The 18,714-nt window shown below is 39.1% G+C and overlaps 1 protein-coding gene across 1 annotated transcript in view; it reads left to right on the top strand.

The window, feature by feature from the left end:
* The window catches only part of EP300 (EP300 lysine acetyltransferase), a 60,296-nt gene that overhangs the window by 31,438 nt on the left and 10,144 nt on the right, over window positions 1-18,714 (top strand). Inside the window, exons 9-27 of the mRNA XM_079304650.1 lie at window positions 162-296; window positions 681-798; window positions 1,267-1,441; window positions 1,836-1,913; window positions 2,708-2,817; window positions 3,349-3,504; window positions 4,565-5,008; window positions 5,510-5,698; window positions 6,589-6,745; window positions 7,294-7,412; window positions 8,601-8,840; window positions 9,389-9,477; window positions 11,828-11,908; window positions 13,993-14,049; window positions 15,490-15,567; window positions 16,598-16,665; window positions 17,311-17,461; window positions 18,008-18,154; window positions 18,579-18,692. Of these exons, the coding sequence (XP_079160776.1) occupies window positions 162-296; window positions 681-798; window positions 1,267-1,441; window positions 1,836-1,913; window positions 2,708-2,817; window positions 3,349-3,504; window positions 4,565-5,008; window positions 5,510-5,698; window positions 6,589-6,745; window positions 7,294-7,412; window positions 8,601-8,840; window positions 9,389-9,477; window positions 11,828-11,908; window positions 13,993-14,049; window positions 15,490-15,567; window positions 16,598-16,665; window positions 17,311-17,461; window positions 18,008-18,154; window positions 18,579-18,692 (2,706 nt within the window). The remainder of the gene's footprint in view (window positions 1-161; window positions 297-680; window positions 799-1,266; window positions 1,442-1,835; window positions 1,914-2,707; window positions 2,818-3,348; window positions 3,505-4,564; window positions 5,009-5,509; window positions 5,699-6,588; window positions 6,746-7,293; window positions 7,413-8,600; window positions 8,841-9,388; window positions 9,478-11,827; window positions 11,909-13,992; window positions 14,050-15,489; window positions 15,568-16,597; window positions 16,666-17,310; window positions 17,462-18,007; window positions 18,155-18,578; window positions 18,693-18,714) is intronic.

The following is an 18,714-nucleotide window of genomic DNA, read 5'->3' as shown; positions in this document are numbered from 1 at the left end:
TGTTGTTTGGTGTGAGTGCAGCTATTTCTGCAGTTTGTCCATTGATTAGGGAATGGCTGAACTAGCACTTTGTCCTAACATTATTCTAAAAGAGGCTGTGACTGTAAGATGATTAAGCTGGGGCTAGACTTTTGCACTCAATTCTTGCTCTGTTTTTGAAGCCCCATGATGAGTGAAAGCGCCAATGTTGCCAGTTTGGGAGCCATGCCAACAGCTCAACCATCCAATACCGGAATTCGAAAGCAGTGGCATGAAGACATTACTCAGGATCTCCGAAACCACCTTGTTCATAAATTGTGAGTAGCTAATATCAAAACAGTCTCCTGTTAGGTGAGCTACTGCCCCAGAAGTGTATTGGAGGCAGAGGGCTTGCAGAAGGAAGTCTGACTTTGAAAACTAGAGGGCCAAGGAGTGAATTTTGTCAGGATGCATGAGAAGGGAAAGCAGAAGCTGGGAAGGTGGAGCAGCACCTGTTAGTATGGGGCTGTTGTATTGAAAGTTTCCTGCTCCATGCTCAAGCCATCTAGAACATCTGTTGCACCTGGAAGACCTTGCAGTAGATGCAGTCTGTCAGTGGATTTGCTTGCTGCTTTGTGTTCAGACTACTGGGGTTAATGCTCATCTGGGAACATTCTAATCACTTACATGCATTTCTTTATTTTTTTTTCCTTCCTGCTCAGAGTCCAAGCCATATTTCCTACTCCTGACCCTGCAGCACTGAAGGATCGACGTATGGAGAATCTGGTGGCATATGCTCGGAAAGTGGAAGGGGACATGTATGAATCAGCAAACAGCAGGGTGAGATGCAGTCTCCTGTTGTCTAGCTCTGTGTATTTCTACCTTGATTCTGTAGTGATTGGGGAGGAAGAGGAATGAAAGCACAGATGAGACTCCAAAGATGAGGAAACAAGTGTTAGGGGCTGCTGGATGGGGTCTAGGAACCAGCCAGTTGAAGGCTGCTGCCTGGATGTGCCAGGAGTTGAGATGTGCTGTGCTTGAGACTTGTCACAGTCCCCTAAAGGCAGTGTTAAAACTCTGCACTGTGACTGTTCCAGAGAAATATTGGACAGAATAAGAGAAATATCTGGTGTTGGTCTAATAGTTGAGAGCAGTGCTCTTAGCAGTGCCTCTTCCCCCACCTCTTATCTGTCTGACAGTCCCTGCAAAGGGATGTGTGTAAAGCTGTTTTGCAAATTTGAATCACTGGGACCAGTTGCTTCTTCTTAAGGTGTGTCTCATCTCCTTTCTTTTATTCCTCCCCAACAGGCAGAGTACTATCACTTGCTAGCAGAGAAGATCTACAAGATTCAGAAGGAGTTGGAGGAGAAACGAAGAACAAGGCTGCAGAAGCAAAATATGATACCAAATGCTCCAGGCATGCCACAAGCTCCCATGAATCAAGGGCCCAATATGGGACAGCCACAGCCAGGAATGTCTGCAAGTAAGAACCTTTGGGTTACTGATTACCTGGTGCAGAAAATCCTGTACTGTCATTTCAGTAGCCTGGTGACCATTTGGCTGTTCATAGGTACCTGACTTGTTTGTGAGCTACTGTTCATTGTTGTACCGTGATAACATGCTTCAAATTTGTCCCCAGTTTCTGATAGCTGACTCTAAGTCAGAGGCTAATTATGTCACTGAGATGTAATTCTATTTTCAAATAAATTCTTGAGTTTGCCCCACACTTTGAGGACTCTTTTAAAATGCTTAGTTGCTGTATAAATTTACTTTTTTTATACATGAGTTTTAATGTGTAATTCTCACTAAAATGTTTGGTGAATAAATCCTGCTGGTCTTGTGAATAACACTATCTTTTCCAATGTCTTTTTTTGCAGATGGTCCTCTTCCTGACCCAACCCTGATACGTGCCAATGTGCCAAACCAGATGATGAATCGCATGCAGGCACAGCCAGGTGAATATTTGAAGAAAATTTGCTACTGTGATTTTTAAAGGAATCTTGCATTTGGACAGCTCTTACAAAAGCATCAGTGACCTTGTATCATGTGGAGTTTTTACATTTAAGAAAATAGCTATCTATATTGCATAAGTTTTACATAACTATATAATAAGTATATCTCTAGTAGTATTCGTCTTGTGACTTTGAGCTGCACATTAGCTGCTTGCTTTGTTAAATAAAGACCTTGATGCTTTTGGAATTTCTGATCATGTATGCATAGAATAGTGGGATCAGTCAAACATGGTGAGCCCAGCCAGCTCATGTGTGGATATGTTGGTGGCAAAGGGAAAAAAAAAGGGCAGAACCTTTGTTACACGGTCAAGAATATGTTATAGCCAACATGCAAAGTACTTGAAGTTAAGATATAATTTCATATTCAGTAAATTAATTTCTGACATGTAATTAAGATAATGCAACTTTCTGTGGAAAGTTGATCTTCAACAGCAGGTGTAACAAACAGTATTTGTCACGTGTTACAGAGTTCTCAAACTTAATGAGTTTTAGTAACAGTGGAAACAGATGTCTTGAGGAGAGAAAAGCTGGTCTGTGTTCTGAAAGAGTAGGTAACTTGAACACTATGTTTAAAATTATTCCACATAGCTAGTTAATAGAATACAAAATTTGATTGAAAGCTGATTGCTAGAAAGCAAAATTAGAAAGAAATAGCATTTCTTCTCCAAATGTTGAATGGTGCCTAAAGGAGATTTCAGGCCTTTGTTTACATGTATTTTTTTGGCACAAACTCACAGGAATGAATCAGTTTGGCCAGATGAACATGCAGCTGTCACCGATGGGACCCCGACAAACCCCTCCTCTTCAGCACCCTGGACAGCTAACTCAGGCCGGGGCCATGAACCAGGTCAGTGTGCCTTCCCTCCAGGGTTCAGTTCACAGGTTTGCTTCTCTTGTCTGTAGTTTGCTTAAAATCAATAAATAAAAGAAATTTGAAAATAAATCAAGCATCACTTCTTCATTCTCCTGGCCCATTGGTTTGTCTTTTGCTTTTCCTATAATAACCTTTTTCTGATATATAGTAAATCTTTAGATCTTTGCTGTGAGAATTGCCTAAAAAAAGTTGAAATGGCTTTTTGTTGCATTCTTAAAACAAGGAACCAAAATGAATCTTAAGTTACAGTCCCAATCTGAAATCGATATCCTTTTACTTAGCTTTTAAGAGAAATCATCATAAATTCTGTCTTTGAGAGGAGCTATAAGCAGGCTTTTCATGTTTTATCCTACAGATAAGTGGCAAGCAGAAATTTCTGCAATGAGATAAATGGTTTTAGGTTTTTTTTTTTTTGGGGGTTGGTTTTTTTTGAGTGTTTTTTTTGTAAAATGTTACAAAGATGTATGTGCATTGTGTGAAATTAATTGCTTTCTTTTCCACCAGATGGGATTTCCTTCACGTATGCAGCAACCAGGAGTTGGCCAGCCTTCTGGTCAGAATCAATTTCTACAACAGACTCAGTTCCCTGCTTCTTCCCCAGGAATGAACACAGCAAACATGCCTATGACTCAGCCTGGCAATCAGACACCAGTATCTCAAGTAAGTTTCTGATTTCTTGAAATGGTGTCCGTGACCTTTGGTTATGATTATTCAGTTTGTAGTAATGGAGAACAACTTGTTTCCCTTAGAGACTTTTGGAATTACATTCAACCAAATTAATTTATTGAGACTTTTCATTCTTCTGGTGTAGCACTGGGAATGGCAAGGGTGAAATATTGTTGACTTGTTCTCAGGCTGAAATTTAAGGAATTTAAGAAGAATTGGTTTAGGTTTGTTTGTATGGAGCAAAGAAGAAATTGTGACTCAGCATGCAGTAGTTAAGATTCTCTTGCTGAAGAGCGAAGCAGCAGAGCCTGAGAAATTAAAAGGTGGCAGAAAAAGTCATGAAAAGCCATGTCTGTCCAGGCCTGTGTGTTGCTGGCTTTGGGGGATTAGGAGGGTTATCACTACTGAAGATCTGAACTTGCAGTCTAGCAGTTTCCTTTCTGTCCTCTCCCTCTCCCTTTTCAGCAAGAACCTTTCAGGCCAGGAAGAAGTAGGGAACGTCAGTTTGCTTCTCACTGATGCTTCTTCCTAGTTTGCAGGCAAGATTATTGTGGAGTTACAGTTTTTTATCTTGACCAATACAATTTTTATTATTTTTTTGTAATTTTATAATGGTAGCATTACAGCTGTACTTATTTGTGGTGATAAATTCAGTTTCTCATCTTGGGGGTGGAGGCATGGGCACACTAAGTGTATTTGAATGCAGTTCTTCACTGTGGTGCATTGTCCTGTATTCAAGATGTACAAATCTGCAGTTTTAGAAAGAAATGTTTTGCAAACTGGGAGTGTAGGTGTGCAATTCTTTAAGTATATCAAAAGTACAAGTTATTCTATTGAAACTTCTCTAAGATGATTAAATTATAAAATAACCTTATGTTTGCGTAGAACAAAATAAATCAAGTAGACCATTTCTGCTTTTGAAAGAGTTTTAAAAAGTGAAGCAGATGGTTTGTCACGTTTTTTAAAGTAGGCTGTGGGAAAGCAGACATTTGACAGTAATTTCTCTTGCTTTTCTATTTCAAGTCACTGTAAATATGTACCTGTTTTCCTACAGGCACAAATGACCAGCGCTTCCTGTCCTGTGAACTCTCCTGCAATGGCTCCAGGTTCTCAAGGGAGCCATATTCACTGCCCACCTCTTCCACAGCCTCCCATGCACCAAAATTCTCCTTCTCCGGTACCTAGCCGAACCCCAACACCTCACCACACGCCCCCAGGCCTGGGATCACAGCAACAGCAGGCGGCAGCAGCTGCTGCCACCACTGCCCCCACACCTGCTCCTCAGGCAATGCCACCTGGACCACAGTCCCAAACTATGCACCCCCCTCAAAGGCAGACTCCAACGCCTCCGCAGACACAGCTGCCTCCGCAAGTCCAGCCTGCAGTTCCAGTTACCCCTTCTGCAGAGCAGCAGCAGCAGCCCTTGTCACAGCAGAGCACCACTGCATCTGTTCCCACACCAACAGCACCGCTGCAACCTCAGCACCCCACCACACCTGTAAGGAAATACTTTGATTGTGCTTTCCCTGCAAATATTTGTGTGTAAGGTTTAATTTTCAATTGTGTGCTCCTGGCATGTTTAGTATTAAAATAGGGTTGTTTTTTTTTAATTTGGGGAGTAAACTTTTTCCATCAAGACAAGTCTGTAGATCATTTGTTGTTTCCAAAGAGGAAATATTTTACAGTATTCTTGAACATGTTTTGAAATTCATTGTGAAACATGGAGGAGATTTTTGGTTATCTATACATACATATAAGCATAGTGCTAATACAGTAGGGGAAACAACAATTATTTTCTGTAGACAAGGCCTTCTAGTGCATGCCTCTGATAATGTTTTCCAGTAGTTGAGGTTGTGGGACACTTTATGCTTTAAGGAAAGCAAATAGAAGGACTAGAGTGCTTTTAAATTCATTGGAAAGGTAGCAGAGGTAAAACATAGATTAGAAAAGAAAAATAGGTTCTTTAGAAGCCTGTCTGTAATGTGTTTTGTTCCCTCAGCTTTCACAGCCAGCTGTGAGCATTGATGGGCAGGTATCCAACCCCCCATCCACCAGCAGCACAGAGGTGAACTCTCAGCAAGCTGTTCCAGAACAGCAGCAGCCACCCTTGCAGGAAGTGAAAATGGAGATTAAAACAGAAGAAGGGGAACCAGAACAAACAGAGATGCAAATAGAGGAGAAATCTGAGGTGAGATTGTTGACCAGATATTGGGTAGAATACCTTCATCTACTACTGCTGGATGCTTTTGGTCATTCCTTCAAGAATTCAGTGAGCTGTAGGTGCTACCTGCTGCTGCTGCAGTTTTGATTGTTGTCTTCTGTTTTACTCCTAAAGAGAGGGTCTGTGTTTTGTGGTGAAATTGTGGTAAAAGTCAGTGGCCACAGGAAGGACCATTATAACATGGTTGCTATGAAGCTTTGCTTTGGTAAATGCCAGTGTGAGAATGCACTCAAGTCAGTTCTGCAGCTGTTAAAATAGCAGGTACTAGGATGAGGGGAAATGGCTTCAGGTTGTGGCAGGGAGGTTTAGTTTGGATGTTAGGAAAAATTTCTTCACTGAGAGGGTTATCAAGCATTGGCTTGCCCAGGGGAGTGGTTGAATCATCATGGAGGTATTTAATGATGTGTAGCTGTGACACTTTAGGATGTGGCATAGTAGCAGATTGGGCAGTGTCACATTAATATTGAACTTAATCTTTAAGGTCTTTTCCAAACTAAATGATGCTACATGTACATGATGGGCTGCTTTACTGGGCTTTGACAACTTGTCACCAAGGACAGCCAGGAGTGTGGATGCCAGTCCCATCATCCTGGCAGTTCTGCTGTTTGAGAGGTTGTTAGAACTGCTTGAAGAGGGACCCATGTGTGTGCTTGCAGCTCAGAGCTCATTAGCAGCTCGTCATTGCTACTAGGCAATGTTTAAAGATGCATTCTAACACATTTGCTCGTGTTTTAGGTGAGTTTTGACTAAAAAGGAAATAGAAGAGTGAGTTGGCAGCATGACAGGTTTAAAGGACAGAAATGTGAATGGGTGGCTTCCCAGAAGGTTTAAGTAACAGGCTCCAAACTGCTTTCCAGGCTAAAGTAGAACCAGTCGTGGAGGAATGCAAGCCAGACCCAATGGAGCAAGAAGAGAAGAAACCTGAAATGAAGACTGAAGTACCAGAGGGGGAAGAAAGACCTACTACTCCAGCAACTCAGTCTTCTCCAGCAGCTGGGCAGTCTAAGAAAAAAAGTAAGTGGAAAGACTGTTTTGACTTAAATTCACTGCATCTCCCTAGAGAAATCTCTGCAGGGGAAAAAAAACCTGGGCTTTCCTTTTTGGTACTTAGTGGATTATGTGGTACTTATATGGATTGTTCTTTGTAGCTTTTGGACAAAAATATCTAATAATGCATGTGCTTATAATTGGCTTTGGGCAAGTTCTTTAAGCCTTTAGAATTAGACACTAAGCCGTCGTAAAATTGTCAATACAATGGAGATTTGAAATACTCAGTTACAGCTTCTCTAGACAGTTTTTTTTTTTCCTCGGGGCCTCCGAGAGGGGATGTATCTGGAATGTGAACCATCTCTACTCATCAATGTCATCTTATGATCACCTTTTCTTCAGATGATCATTTTAATATCCTCCTCTCCACTCAGTGTTGCAGAGGATAAACAAGCCATGCTAAGTACCTTAAACCCATTGTATGTCTGCCTTTCTCCACACACATCACATTTTCTAGCAGGTTTCTTCCTTCCAGCTGTTTCTGCTATCTTTCTAATGTTGACTGTTTTCCCAAGTTTTCAAGCCAGAAGAGTTGCGGCAGGCGCTTATGCCAACACTGGAGGCACTTTACCGTCAGGATCCAGAGTCTCTTCCATTTCGACAGCCTGTGGATCCCCAGCTACTAGGAATTCCTGTGAGTGTCTTTGGAAGATAATTTCCTGGTTTTAATTCAAAACTACTGCATTTTTGAGAACAGCTTAAGTCTGTCTTGTTAACATCTTCATATTGATTTGTTTGGGGAGGTTTAACTTAGATGGTGAAACGTACAAGGTCTGACTTAGGAATGTTTGTTTGGTTCTGTGTTCCTTTTACTAAATAAGCAGAAATATCATGTACTGGAATGATTTGCCAACAGAACCCCACTGCTATATGGCCTTTTTATGGTTGTTGCTTCATGTTGTGATGCTTTCATTGCTGAATTTCATAGGTGTTTCTCATCACATATAAATCTTGTCTGAGGATGTGGGAAATTACGCAGATCAAACCAACTTAAAAATATCCATTAATGATCATCTGTTATAGAAAAGAAAGAAACACTTTAAGTTATAGGTTTGTTTAGGTTAAATTTTCTGCTTGTTCTGTTTTGACAAGACAATTAGCATTCAAGAATCTGTTTTTAAACTCTCTGAATTGACCACACAAGTTTACAAAACATAAACAAATGCATAGGTGTTTTTTGGTGCTTCAGACAATGTTCTTTGCCTGAAAGAATTTGTTTGCTGTTGGTGTGGGGATTTTTTAAAGGCAGATGCTGCAAAATTTCAAGGCCTGCTGTATTACAGGCATTTATACACTTGCTAGTATTTTTAACAACCTTTCAATTGACGGTTATTCTGCAGAATTTTGTAGACATTGCACTGTAATCAATGGTGGATTGGAAAAAGGCATTCCTTAGAGGAGACGTAAGTTTTATTGTAGAATAAAGTTATTTATTTTTGTTAGGTTTTCCGGGCTACTGAAAACAGTTGCTTTATATTAATGTTTGTGTGTGCATCTTGGGATCAGAATGGCTGCAAAATCATTGGCATTTTTTACAATTTGTAATACTTGTTTACCTGATTAAAATTGGAGTGACTTGATTTCATTAGTTGTGAATAAGCAACAGCACCTGAGAAATAAAGGAATAGTGAAAAGAAAGCACTGGGGAATTATATGTTAATTACTGAGAGATTGCATTCTACGTGTCACAAGCAGTTTGACAATCAAGTCAGGGAGGAACCTGTTTTTCTTGATGAGAAGAATTTGTACACTGAGAATGCACATGCTGTCATGGCACAACATAGTTCTCTAGGAGGGTTTTGATGAGCTGCGTTTCTTGCAGGATTATTTTGACATAGTAAAGAACCCCATGGATCTTTCTACTATCAAGAGAAAGCTGGACACAGGACAGTATCAGGAACCATGGCAGTATGTGGATGACATCTGGCTCATGTTCAATAATGCCTGGTTGTATAACCGCAAAACATCCCGGGTGTACAAGTACTGTTCCAAACTGGCAGAGGTGTTTGAGCAAGAAATTGACCCAGTTATGCAGAGCCTTGGTTATTGCTGTGGAAGAAAGGTAAGACAGTAAATATCTTCAGTCTGTTGCTTGCTTTCTAGAATTGAAGGGGGGAAATACAACAGTTGGAATTGGTATCAGTTATGGTGTGTCAAAAATTTCTGACGTATACCAGGATTTAGCAATCCTGAGTAATCTGAATTTGAGCATTTTGTGGATCTTCTAATTCTATCTAGTCCTTAAATAATCTATTTGTATGCAAGTCCTTGAAAGGGAAAAATACCAACAGAAGACTTCTTTTGATAAGGACAAACTTTTGCTATTGTAAATTAAGCAGGTGTGTTTTTATTACTTCAGAAATTCTGTATTTCACTGTATACTGAAATTGTTTCCCTTCTTCTGATGTGCCTTCTGTCTTTGGAGAAGAGTTAACTTGAGAATAAAAGCCCACTTAATGTCTTTTGTGACTAGCACTTCATACACCTTGCTGTACAAAGAGATCTGTGCAGAGAGTAAGGTGGAAGTGTTCACTGTCTGGGTCACACTTGCTTTTCACATAGAGCAAGTGAAAATGTGTGAATATTAAGGTTACCCATTCCTCTTTGCAGTTGGAGTTCTCGCCACAGACTTTGTGTTGCTATGGCAAACAGCTATGCACGATCCCTCGAGATGCCACTTACTACAGTTACCAGAACAGGTAAGGAAAACTCAGTTGGTGAGGTTTTGTGCATGCTGCAATCAATCTGTTACAGGCATGCATGCATTTATATAGACACCCTCTTTATATGTGTACATCTTTATGTTTTAAGATAAAAATGTTTGCTGGAAGTGCTTTTGAATACTTTGCCTTGTGTGTTAATAATGATTTCTTTGAGCAAAAGTTCACTGCAGTCTTTGCTCTTCTCTCCTTTGTTTGCAGAAATGTGATGTTTTACTACATTTTGATCCTGCAGTTAATTAAATATTCGCTTACCTACAAATCATATATACAAGTCTGTTGCCTTTGCTTCCTACTGTGCAGCAGTATTTTTCATGCAGAACACTGAGTAGGCTATGCAGAAAGTGTATTAATGCTCATAATACGTTTTGTTTTTGGCAAGTCTTTGTTTTTCTCATGATGTCAACACAGAAGAGCAAATTTACTTCTGTATTGCACATCTTAACTGGAAGATCTGTGTATTCAGATCTTCAGCAGATTAATGCTTGCTTTTTCTCACAAAGTTTCCTAAAGGGAATTGTCTTGGCAGTAGCTATCAATAACTCTGTAAAATGCTGTCCCTTCTACAACTCTTTTGAGTATCTTTTTAACTTGGGGTTTATTAAAGCATTTAAACTTACTTGACTTCTGAAAGGAGGTTCCTTGCTAGTCATCCCTGACAAGTGGTGAAGTGAGGCAGGAAGAAGCAAGCAAACACATGCTTTAACATTCCCATATTCCCTTGCCTGTCACCAGAATGCACCTATTAGAGCAGGAAATTGCTTACCTCCAAGATTGATAAATTTATTTAGTTCCTGCCCTCCATGCATTCCAAAACCTCAAATAAGAAAACCTGCTTTAAGCAGAGATTATTAAAGCTGTAGTTTAGCCTTTTAAAGCTGCATAGAGGTTTATAGAAGTAAATGGTGGTTTTTAAGCTTCTACTTCTTTAGTTCCATAATACTCCACAACAGCAAATGTAGTTTTGGAGTTGTATGTAGTGTAGAGCATGTCATGTCATGTCATGTTAGTATCTTCTGCTTATGTTTGTCTGTGGGCAAGTACCAGGGTAAACCAAGACTGTTGCTCAGAAATCTGACATTTGACATGTTTTCAAATGTTAGAAGGGAATGTCTGTATTGTAACAGGTGCCTACAAGTGACTTGTAGATTATATCATATATACAGATGCATATATCTATAGATTGAAATGTATAATTTTGGAAGTACCATTCTCTGCATTATCTCAGATAAAAACTGAGAAAGGAGGTTGAGACCTGTGTTTTTAGCCTAACACTTGCTAATACCATAGATTAGTGTGACTTTATAATGAACTTCTAGAACTTTTTAATTTCTATTTTTAGCTATCTTGTGCACTCAATTAGCATGCCTCATAATGGAGAAGCCACAGCTTTGGAATATTTTTGAAGGCTGGGGTAGAATCCTGCCTTAATCTCTATTTTATGGAAGTACAAATGAAACTGTTCTCTGTAATGCTTGCTGTAATGATGGTTGGACTGTTCTATGTGCAGACTAGGCTATGACAGAATCATATCCATGTAGAGCATTATGTGTCTAGTTAATGTTAGTTAACATAGAGTTTGACAGTTCTATTAGTCTGTAATAATTTTGAGGACAGATTTTATTGTTCCTAAAGTTTCTGGTATTTAGCTTTTCCTTTCAACTGGGAGAGAATTCTGTGACCTTTCAGCATTTATACATTTAAGATGGAAGACTTTCTCTCTTCCATTGATCTCCTGCAGATCCTTCTCCCAGCAGAACTGCTGTGCTGATGTACGAGTCAGAGTAGCAGTTCCTCCTTCCTTCTGCTCTTTCCCCTGTCTCATTTTAATTCTTTGCTGTACGTGGCATGGATTATTAAAATGAAGAGGGTATGGGTATGCTATAATGGAATACTCTTGTTTAATTTGTTTTTATCGTTTGCTGCTTGTGAACCCATTTGAGAGATTTAATGCTAATCTGTGCTTTGCCTTGGCTTTCTGCTTTGTGTTGTCTTGTCTTGCTTCTATGTTTTTGTTTTTGTCCTGCAAACCCCCCATTTCTTTGTTCGTGTGTGTGTTATTTTTTTTTTAATTTCTCCTTCATGCTTGTCATTGTCCGCACTTGGCTTTGATTGCGCAAAAAAAAAAATCCAAACCAAAAAACCAAACCAACCAAACACAATGTGGGGCCCATAAATCTGCATCATTGAATATCCTTGTCGCCGTTGATGACCTGCTCTCTGCTCCTGTCCCTTCCTTGGCCTGCTGTGATTGGTGGCTCCGTTGCTTGACTTGGGCTGTGTTGTGTGGACGGAGCAGTTCACCCAAATATGGCCTTCTTGCTGACAGGTATCATTTCTGTGAGAAGTGCTTCAATGAAATCCAAGGGGAGAGCGTTTCTCTGGGAGATGACCCATCACAACCTCAAACGTGAGTTATTTGTGTTTGCTTGGACTGTGCTTTCATGGTCTACAGTGCTTTCTGTAGGGAAGGGGGGTTCAGCTGTAGGTTTTTTTTTCCTTCATAAAAGCCTGGACTTGTGCTTGTCTTGAAAACCTGGACTGACTGAACTAGTTAAGCACTTAGTACTTAAAATTGTAACTGTACCAATAGAAGGAAAAGAAGAAAATGGCTCTTTCCCTGGAAAAACTGGAAGTATTCTACTGCAGAAAAATAACCATGCCTGCAGGCAACTGTGTGACAGACAAAGCTTGAAATGTCAAACATACCGTTTTCTTTATACCCTAGCTATGCTATTAAACTTGTATTCAACATCAGGTTGTTTTTCATCCAAATTAGAAGCAGGCAACCTCCTTTTGCCATACAAATGTTTCACTACTGGAATGCCATCTGTCTGAGAAATGCTGTGCAGTTTTTGGGGACACAATAAAAGGCTGTGCATGGATTTTTCCATGTTGTTGGCAAACTGTTGGGACAGTCTCTCATTTTGCTGTATCCTCCTCATACCTCCCCCCCCAAAAAATGTTGAAAATTATTTTTGGAGACTAAGGAAGCCCTTGAGGGACAAATGAGTGCCAAGCAGTTATTCTTTGAGCTATTGAAGAAATCCCTTTGGGGGAAGGCAGTGCAACAACCCTGCAGGTAGAACAAAATAAGGAATTCAGGAAAGTGTGAAGGCAGAGGAAGAGTTGTTGAACTTGGTAATTGGACAAACAGTTAATTTTCATTTGGAACCAGATCCTGGATGCACTAACAAATGCATACAAAACAGTACTGGGAGTATCTGTTTTGGCTTGGCATGGTGTAAGTGTACTGAAAGAGAGAGGGTAGATTGAGATTGGATACAAATTCTTCACTAAGTGGATAATGAGGCACTGGAACAGATAGCACAAAGAAGTGCTGGATGCCCCAGTACTGGAAGTGTTTAAGGACAGGTTGGATGGAATTCTGAGCTCCTGGTCTAGTGGAAGGTGTCCCTGACAGTGGCAGGGGGTGATGACCTTAAGGGTCCCTGACAGCCCAAACCACCCTAGTATTCTGTGATCTGCCTTTCTAGAAGGAAAAAGAAAGAAATAATGTTGTATCTTAGTACAATGGGCCATACCATGTCCCTGTGGACAGGTGAATTGCTATTCTAGTAGAAGCAAAGATCCAAAATTTAATCAATATAGAGTCAGTGCTTCTCAAATCAGTATAGAGTACATCATAGGAATATACATGGTGGGTCCTGTTTAAGTTCCATGCATCATATTATAAGAATAGTTTGAGGTAATTGAGATATTTAACTTCATAATTTATTTTATAAGGAGTTTCAAGTATTCTGCAGGTGGTACTCTTCAGAATAAACACTGAAATAAGAGGAGATAGGAAGGTTAATTCATCTCGTGCAAATTGGATTGAGTCTGTCATTGCTTCTCAGAGAGGGACATACTGATCTCATGTTATGCAGAACACTCTTGGGGTAAATTCTCACAGATTTTAGTATTCTTGTATGTTCTGAACTAGGTTCTTTAAAAGATACTTGGGACCTCACTGTCAAAAAGATGGAATTTTAGTCCTTGAAAATGATATAGAGAAAGTAAAGATAATGTGCAGTAGTGACTGGGCTGGGGTTGCAGGGTTTGGAAGCTGAAATTTATCCTTTGAAGTTGATGTAGAGGGAGGGCTAGGGGAATCTGAAAAAAGATAACTTGCCTTTCTTAATCTCTGCCTGCAGAATATGAGAGGCATATCAAGTAGTCTTTTCACCATTAAAGACTGATCAGACCATCCAAAACTTGAATTGTCAGCAAGCTTTGATATTTATCCTGTAGTAAAACTAAATAAGGGAACACTTGTTCTCTACAAGAGAAGAATTATATTTTCCACAGATAAAGTGGAATAGCTAACATTTCAGTTGTCTGTCACTGTGTAAAATACAATTACTGTCCTTGTAGTGCCAGTGAGTGTTTAAGAAATCTGCTTGTAAGTTTTGGTTTGTGGATAGGTGTGGTATTGCATGAATGTTTGTTGTCTTGTGTTAAAACTGAGTTTTATTGCCTGTTTCTCCATAGCACAATAAACAAAGAACAGTTTTCAAAAAGAAAAAATGATACACTGGATCCCGAGCTGTAAGTATTGCTGTCATTCTTTGAATGATCTTCATTTTATTATAAATACTTTGTAAGATACACGTTATTCATTCACCATCAGCTTTGTCTTTGAATGTTTTCCAGTTCCACCTAGCTCTGTTAGTTGGTAGAGGCTGCTTGTTCAGTAATCAACAGGTCTGGCATTCAATGCTGAGAGCCCAAACCACCATGGCTGTGCTTGAGAAATATGTAACACTGGGTGTATGGGCTGAAATGACTCCATTTTGTGGCCTTGCCTGTGGATTCAACAGAAGGATGAATGCAGATAGCTCTGCTTTGAAACTTGTTGTGGCAAATGCTCAAGTCTTAGAACTGATTTGAGTCATTCAGCAGTAGCTCTTAGTGCTGTTGATGTTTCTAGTTGCTGCATTTTACAGGCAGCTGTAGTGGAAAAGGAAAAGTTGCTATATTTTGAATCAGCCAGTTATTCTGTACTGCTCTGAAAGCAGAACTGCAGTCATTCAGTAACATTAAGATGATGACTCAGCTGCTTTTCTTGATATTCCTGAGCAGTTTTTTCAAGCTGTTTTACGTGGTCCTGCATCATACACCTGTGCTGCTATTTTGCAAACATTATCTCAGTTCTCAAATGAATGAGCAAAAAAGATATTTATTGTTCCCACGCCATCCTGTGTGTAAAGGCACAAGGATCAGCCAATTCTTCTGTTTTACAAGGGCTGTGGGAAGGAGAAAATAGTAGCTTGATTCTTAACTTTTCTTTCCCTTTGTTAAAGGGGAAGATAGAATATAAACCTAACTTACAGGGGGATTCCTCATGACTCATAGATTATAACTATTCATTTAAAGTCTCAAACTTTTAGACAGGAATGTTCAAAAGGAAGTCAGATTGTCCCACTACCTGAAGCAATCTTAAATATTCTGGAGAATTATATTCACCAACATCTGGGAACTAAACCATATGACTTATCTCAGTTGTGCTTAAATCTCTGCTAATCTTCTGAAAGTGACTTAGGTAGTTGCTTCTGTATTCTTCCTTCCCACCTTTCTGCAGTATATTTGTAATATACCCCAGGGTTCAAACACAGTGTGGCAACTAACAGCCAAATATTTCACCTGGTTCTTCCTTTCTGACATGTGTGAATCCATTCTTCTCTACTCTTTATAGCAACAAGCAGCTTGCAGATTTTAGCCTTAAAAGGGCTTCACTTGGGAAAAAAAATGTTGATGGTGGTAAGATAAGCAAATGGTAATAATGTGTCCCTGCATAGTCTGCCTGACTTGAGCTGGCAGGTTCTTAATTTGTTATGAAGGCTGTTCTCAGCATAGATGTGACCTCTATGTTAAATAGACTCAAAAGCTTAAATGCTATAAGTGCTCTAATAAATTATTACAAAATATACGAACAAGCAATGATGCTACTAACCTTTGCTTCCCTTTGCCTTTTTTTGCCTTGTACAGATTTGTTGAATGTATAGAGTGTGGAAGAAAAATGCACCAGATCTGTGTTCTTCATAATGAGATAATCTGGCCTTCTGGGTGAGGAATTTCTCCTTATTAAGTGGATAGGATATTTACTATTTGGTAGAGCTCATGCAAAAACTTCCTTATATTGCTGATTTTTAAAAAGCTATTTAATGGAAGAAGTTACATCACCTGAAAATTTTAAACAATCTATAGGGTAACATCAAATTTAGACAGTATATCTTACATTGTTGTGTGTGAAGTTTTCTAATCTGTAATGTTTCCAATGCTTCTTTGTGTGGAACAGAGCACTTCAGCCTTTTATGTTTAGAGACGCTAGCCTGTCATGAAAAGATGTTTTTAGTTCTGGTAACAGTTTCAGGCTGATCTGTTTTCTGTACAAATCATACTGCTTTGTCATCTTCAAAAAAATTTTGTAACAAGGATTTAACAGGTGAATGAACTTTTTTGACCTTGCTGATCAGATTAAATTTAAAAACCAATATAGTTTTCTTTAGATGCTCCATGGTTCTTGATCAACATATGTGTTTTTCTTCTGATTTAAAAACTTTAAAAAGGGTGATAAATTATATGTTGATAAAATTTTATAAGAGCTTAAATGTCCTATTTCTTGTCAAAAAAGCTATGAGTTTAGCATTCTTTTGTCTGATCCACATTGCTGTAGAAGAGGGTGGAAGTCCTGTAAGTGAGGAAGAATCATAGAATCATTTCAGTCTACAGTGTATTTGGACATTTAGAAAAAAAAATGGCCTTATGCTTGGTGTTGCAGTGTCTTATCATCAGAGACAGCAGTTTGAGCCTATTTGCTCCAAGAATACTTTGAGCTGATATTGTCAGACCTTCCAGTAGAGACTTCCCTGGAAGGAAAGTGGTGACTGATAATGCATGCAGCACCTGGAGCTTAGAACAGTTGGGCTGGTTTTTTGTGCTTTTCTTTGAAATTTCAGTTAAGGTATCTTCCAGACCAGATAAGATCTGGTGGAAGATTTTCCTTCTAATAGTAAGATGCTAGAGACCTTGATGGTCTGACATGGGGTGGCTTCACTTTCTCTTTTTTTTTTTTTTTTTTTTTTCTTTTCTTCAGTTTCGTCTGTGATGGCTGCCTAAAGAAAACAGGACGAACCAGGAAAGAGAACAAATTCTCTGCTAAAAGTAAGATTCTGACACCAGCAAATTTAAATAATATGCTAAGAATGGGGAAGAGGTGGTTGTTATGTGTTGTATTTAAGTTTTTTTAAGTTCAAGGAGGATACTTTTTGTCAGTTTTGACCATCAGTTCTGTAGCATTCAGAGTGTTTGCATTCACAGGTGGTAGTGTTAGTTAATAGTCTGTTTTAGAGGGCTAACATGCTATTTTAGAGCACTTCCATTATTGAAATGGATTCTTTAGGTAAGTGGAGGTACTAACTTGGCTAGTATGGCTTTATAGACAGAATATACGTCCAAATGCAATCTTCAGACTGCTTGTGAAGATGTCTGAAAGCAGTATTTTGTAATCTAGTTTAAGTAATTAATAACAGCATTTCAAGAGAAGCCTTAATTGTGATTGACTTTTAAGACAAGACAAAAATTGTATTGAAATACAGATTCTTTATTCATTTAAATAATGTAAAAGCCATAAATGTGCCTGCAGGGGAAAGACAACTCACCCCATCTAGAAGTGGTAGAGTTTAAAGGTAAATTTTAATTTATGTTAACATACTGCATGTGTTAAAAGTAATTTTTCATCTGAGTAGAGATATTACATATGAACAGTTCAGTTTTATATATGTTAAGATTTGTATTTTCCTCCTGTAGGGTTACCAGCTACAAGACTGGGTACCTTCCTGGAGAACAGAGTCAATGATTTCCTAAGACGACAGAATCACCCAGAGGCAGGAGAGGTCACAGTTAGGGTGGTACATGCATCAGACAAAACTGTTGAAGTAAAACCAGGAATGAAAGCAAGGTATGTTCATTTCTAATTTTTATCTCTTTTGACAGAGGTGGAGCTGTTTGTACTTACATGATAAACTTTGATTAAATAGAATAATTTAGGTTGGGAAATAGTTCTAAGCTTGAGTCCAACTGCTACCCTAACACTGCCAAGGCCACTACTAAACCATGTCTCCAAGTGCTACATCTACACATCTTCTAAATATCTTCAGGGATGGTGACTCAAAAACTTCCTTGAGTTATTTCAATGCTGCCAGTCCATCTAGTGAATAATTTCTTTTCGAATATCCAGTCAAAAAAGACTTGTATTTAAAACATCATCATCAGCCAGTTTGTGACAAACAGGTGTTCCAGCAGCACAATAATTTTTTTGTGATGAGTGTCTTTTTCATGGTAAAAAGGGGGTGCCTCATGTTTGAGTAGTCTCTAAACATTTAACTTTCAAATTGCACTAAAATTGCACTTAGAGTAGCCCTCATCTTTGTTGCCTTCACCTAGTAACATGCAGTCTCTGATATGTGAATATATTTGGTATTCCTCTTTACCCTCTGGTCTGCAGGTTTGTAGACAGTGGAGAGATGGCGGAGTCTTTCCCTTACCGAACAAAAGCACTTTTTGCCTTTGAGGAGATTGATGGTGTAGACCTGTGCTTCTTTGGGATGCATGTGCAGGAGTATGGCTCAGACTGCCCTCCACCCAATCAAAGGTGAGGAACCCCACAAAAGTCCCTTTTCCCTTGGTACTCTGGTTTGGATGAACCTCCTGTAGTTCAGTATAGAGCTTCCCTGTTTCTCATCTGAGACCCTTAGAGCTGTTAGGTTCTAAAAACAAAATAGCTTCTGTAATGTTAGAGTTGCTTCTTACTGGAGATGCTGGATGGCAGACAGTGTTGCCTTAAGGATGATTGACCTGTGTTCTCAAGGAAGGGATTGAATAGTTTTAGGAAGATGAGTCTAGGATATCAAAAGAAGGCCAAGTTTCTAGAGGTAAATTAGGATCAGAGGCTTTGCAGATTGCTGTTGTAATGGATGCTTCAGATGTATAAAATAACATTAATAAACTTGCAGAATTACTTCAAAATCTCTCCTCTTTCTCATGCCTTTTTTTTTTTTTGTTTTGTTTTTGTTTAGGCGAGTGTATATATCTTACCTTGACAGTGTTCATTTCTTCCGACCTAAATGCTTGAGGACTGCTGTCTATCATGAAATACTAATTGGATATCTAGAATATGTTAAGAAACTAGGGTAAGTATCTTACAACATTTCT

Source organism: Erithacus rubecula (genome assembly GCF_903797595.1).
Source record: "Erithacus rubecula genome assembly, chromosome: 4".
Taxonomy (NCBI): Eukaryota; Metazoa; Chordata; class Aves; order Passeriformes; family Muscicapidae; genus Erithacus; species Erithacus rubecula.
The sequence above is the reverse complement of the archived record's forward strand: the minus strand, read 5'-3'. Positions and strand labels throughout refer to the sequence as shown.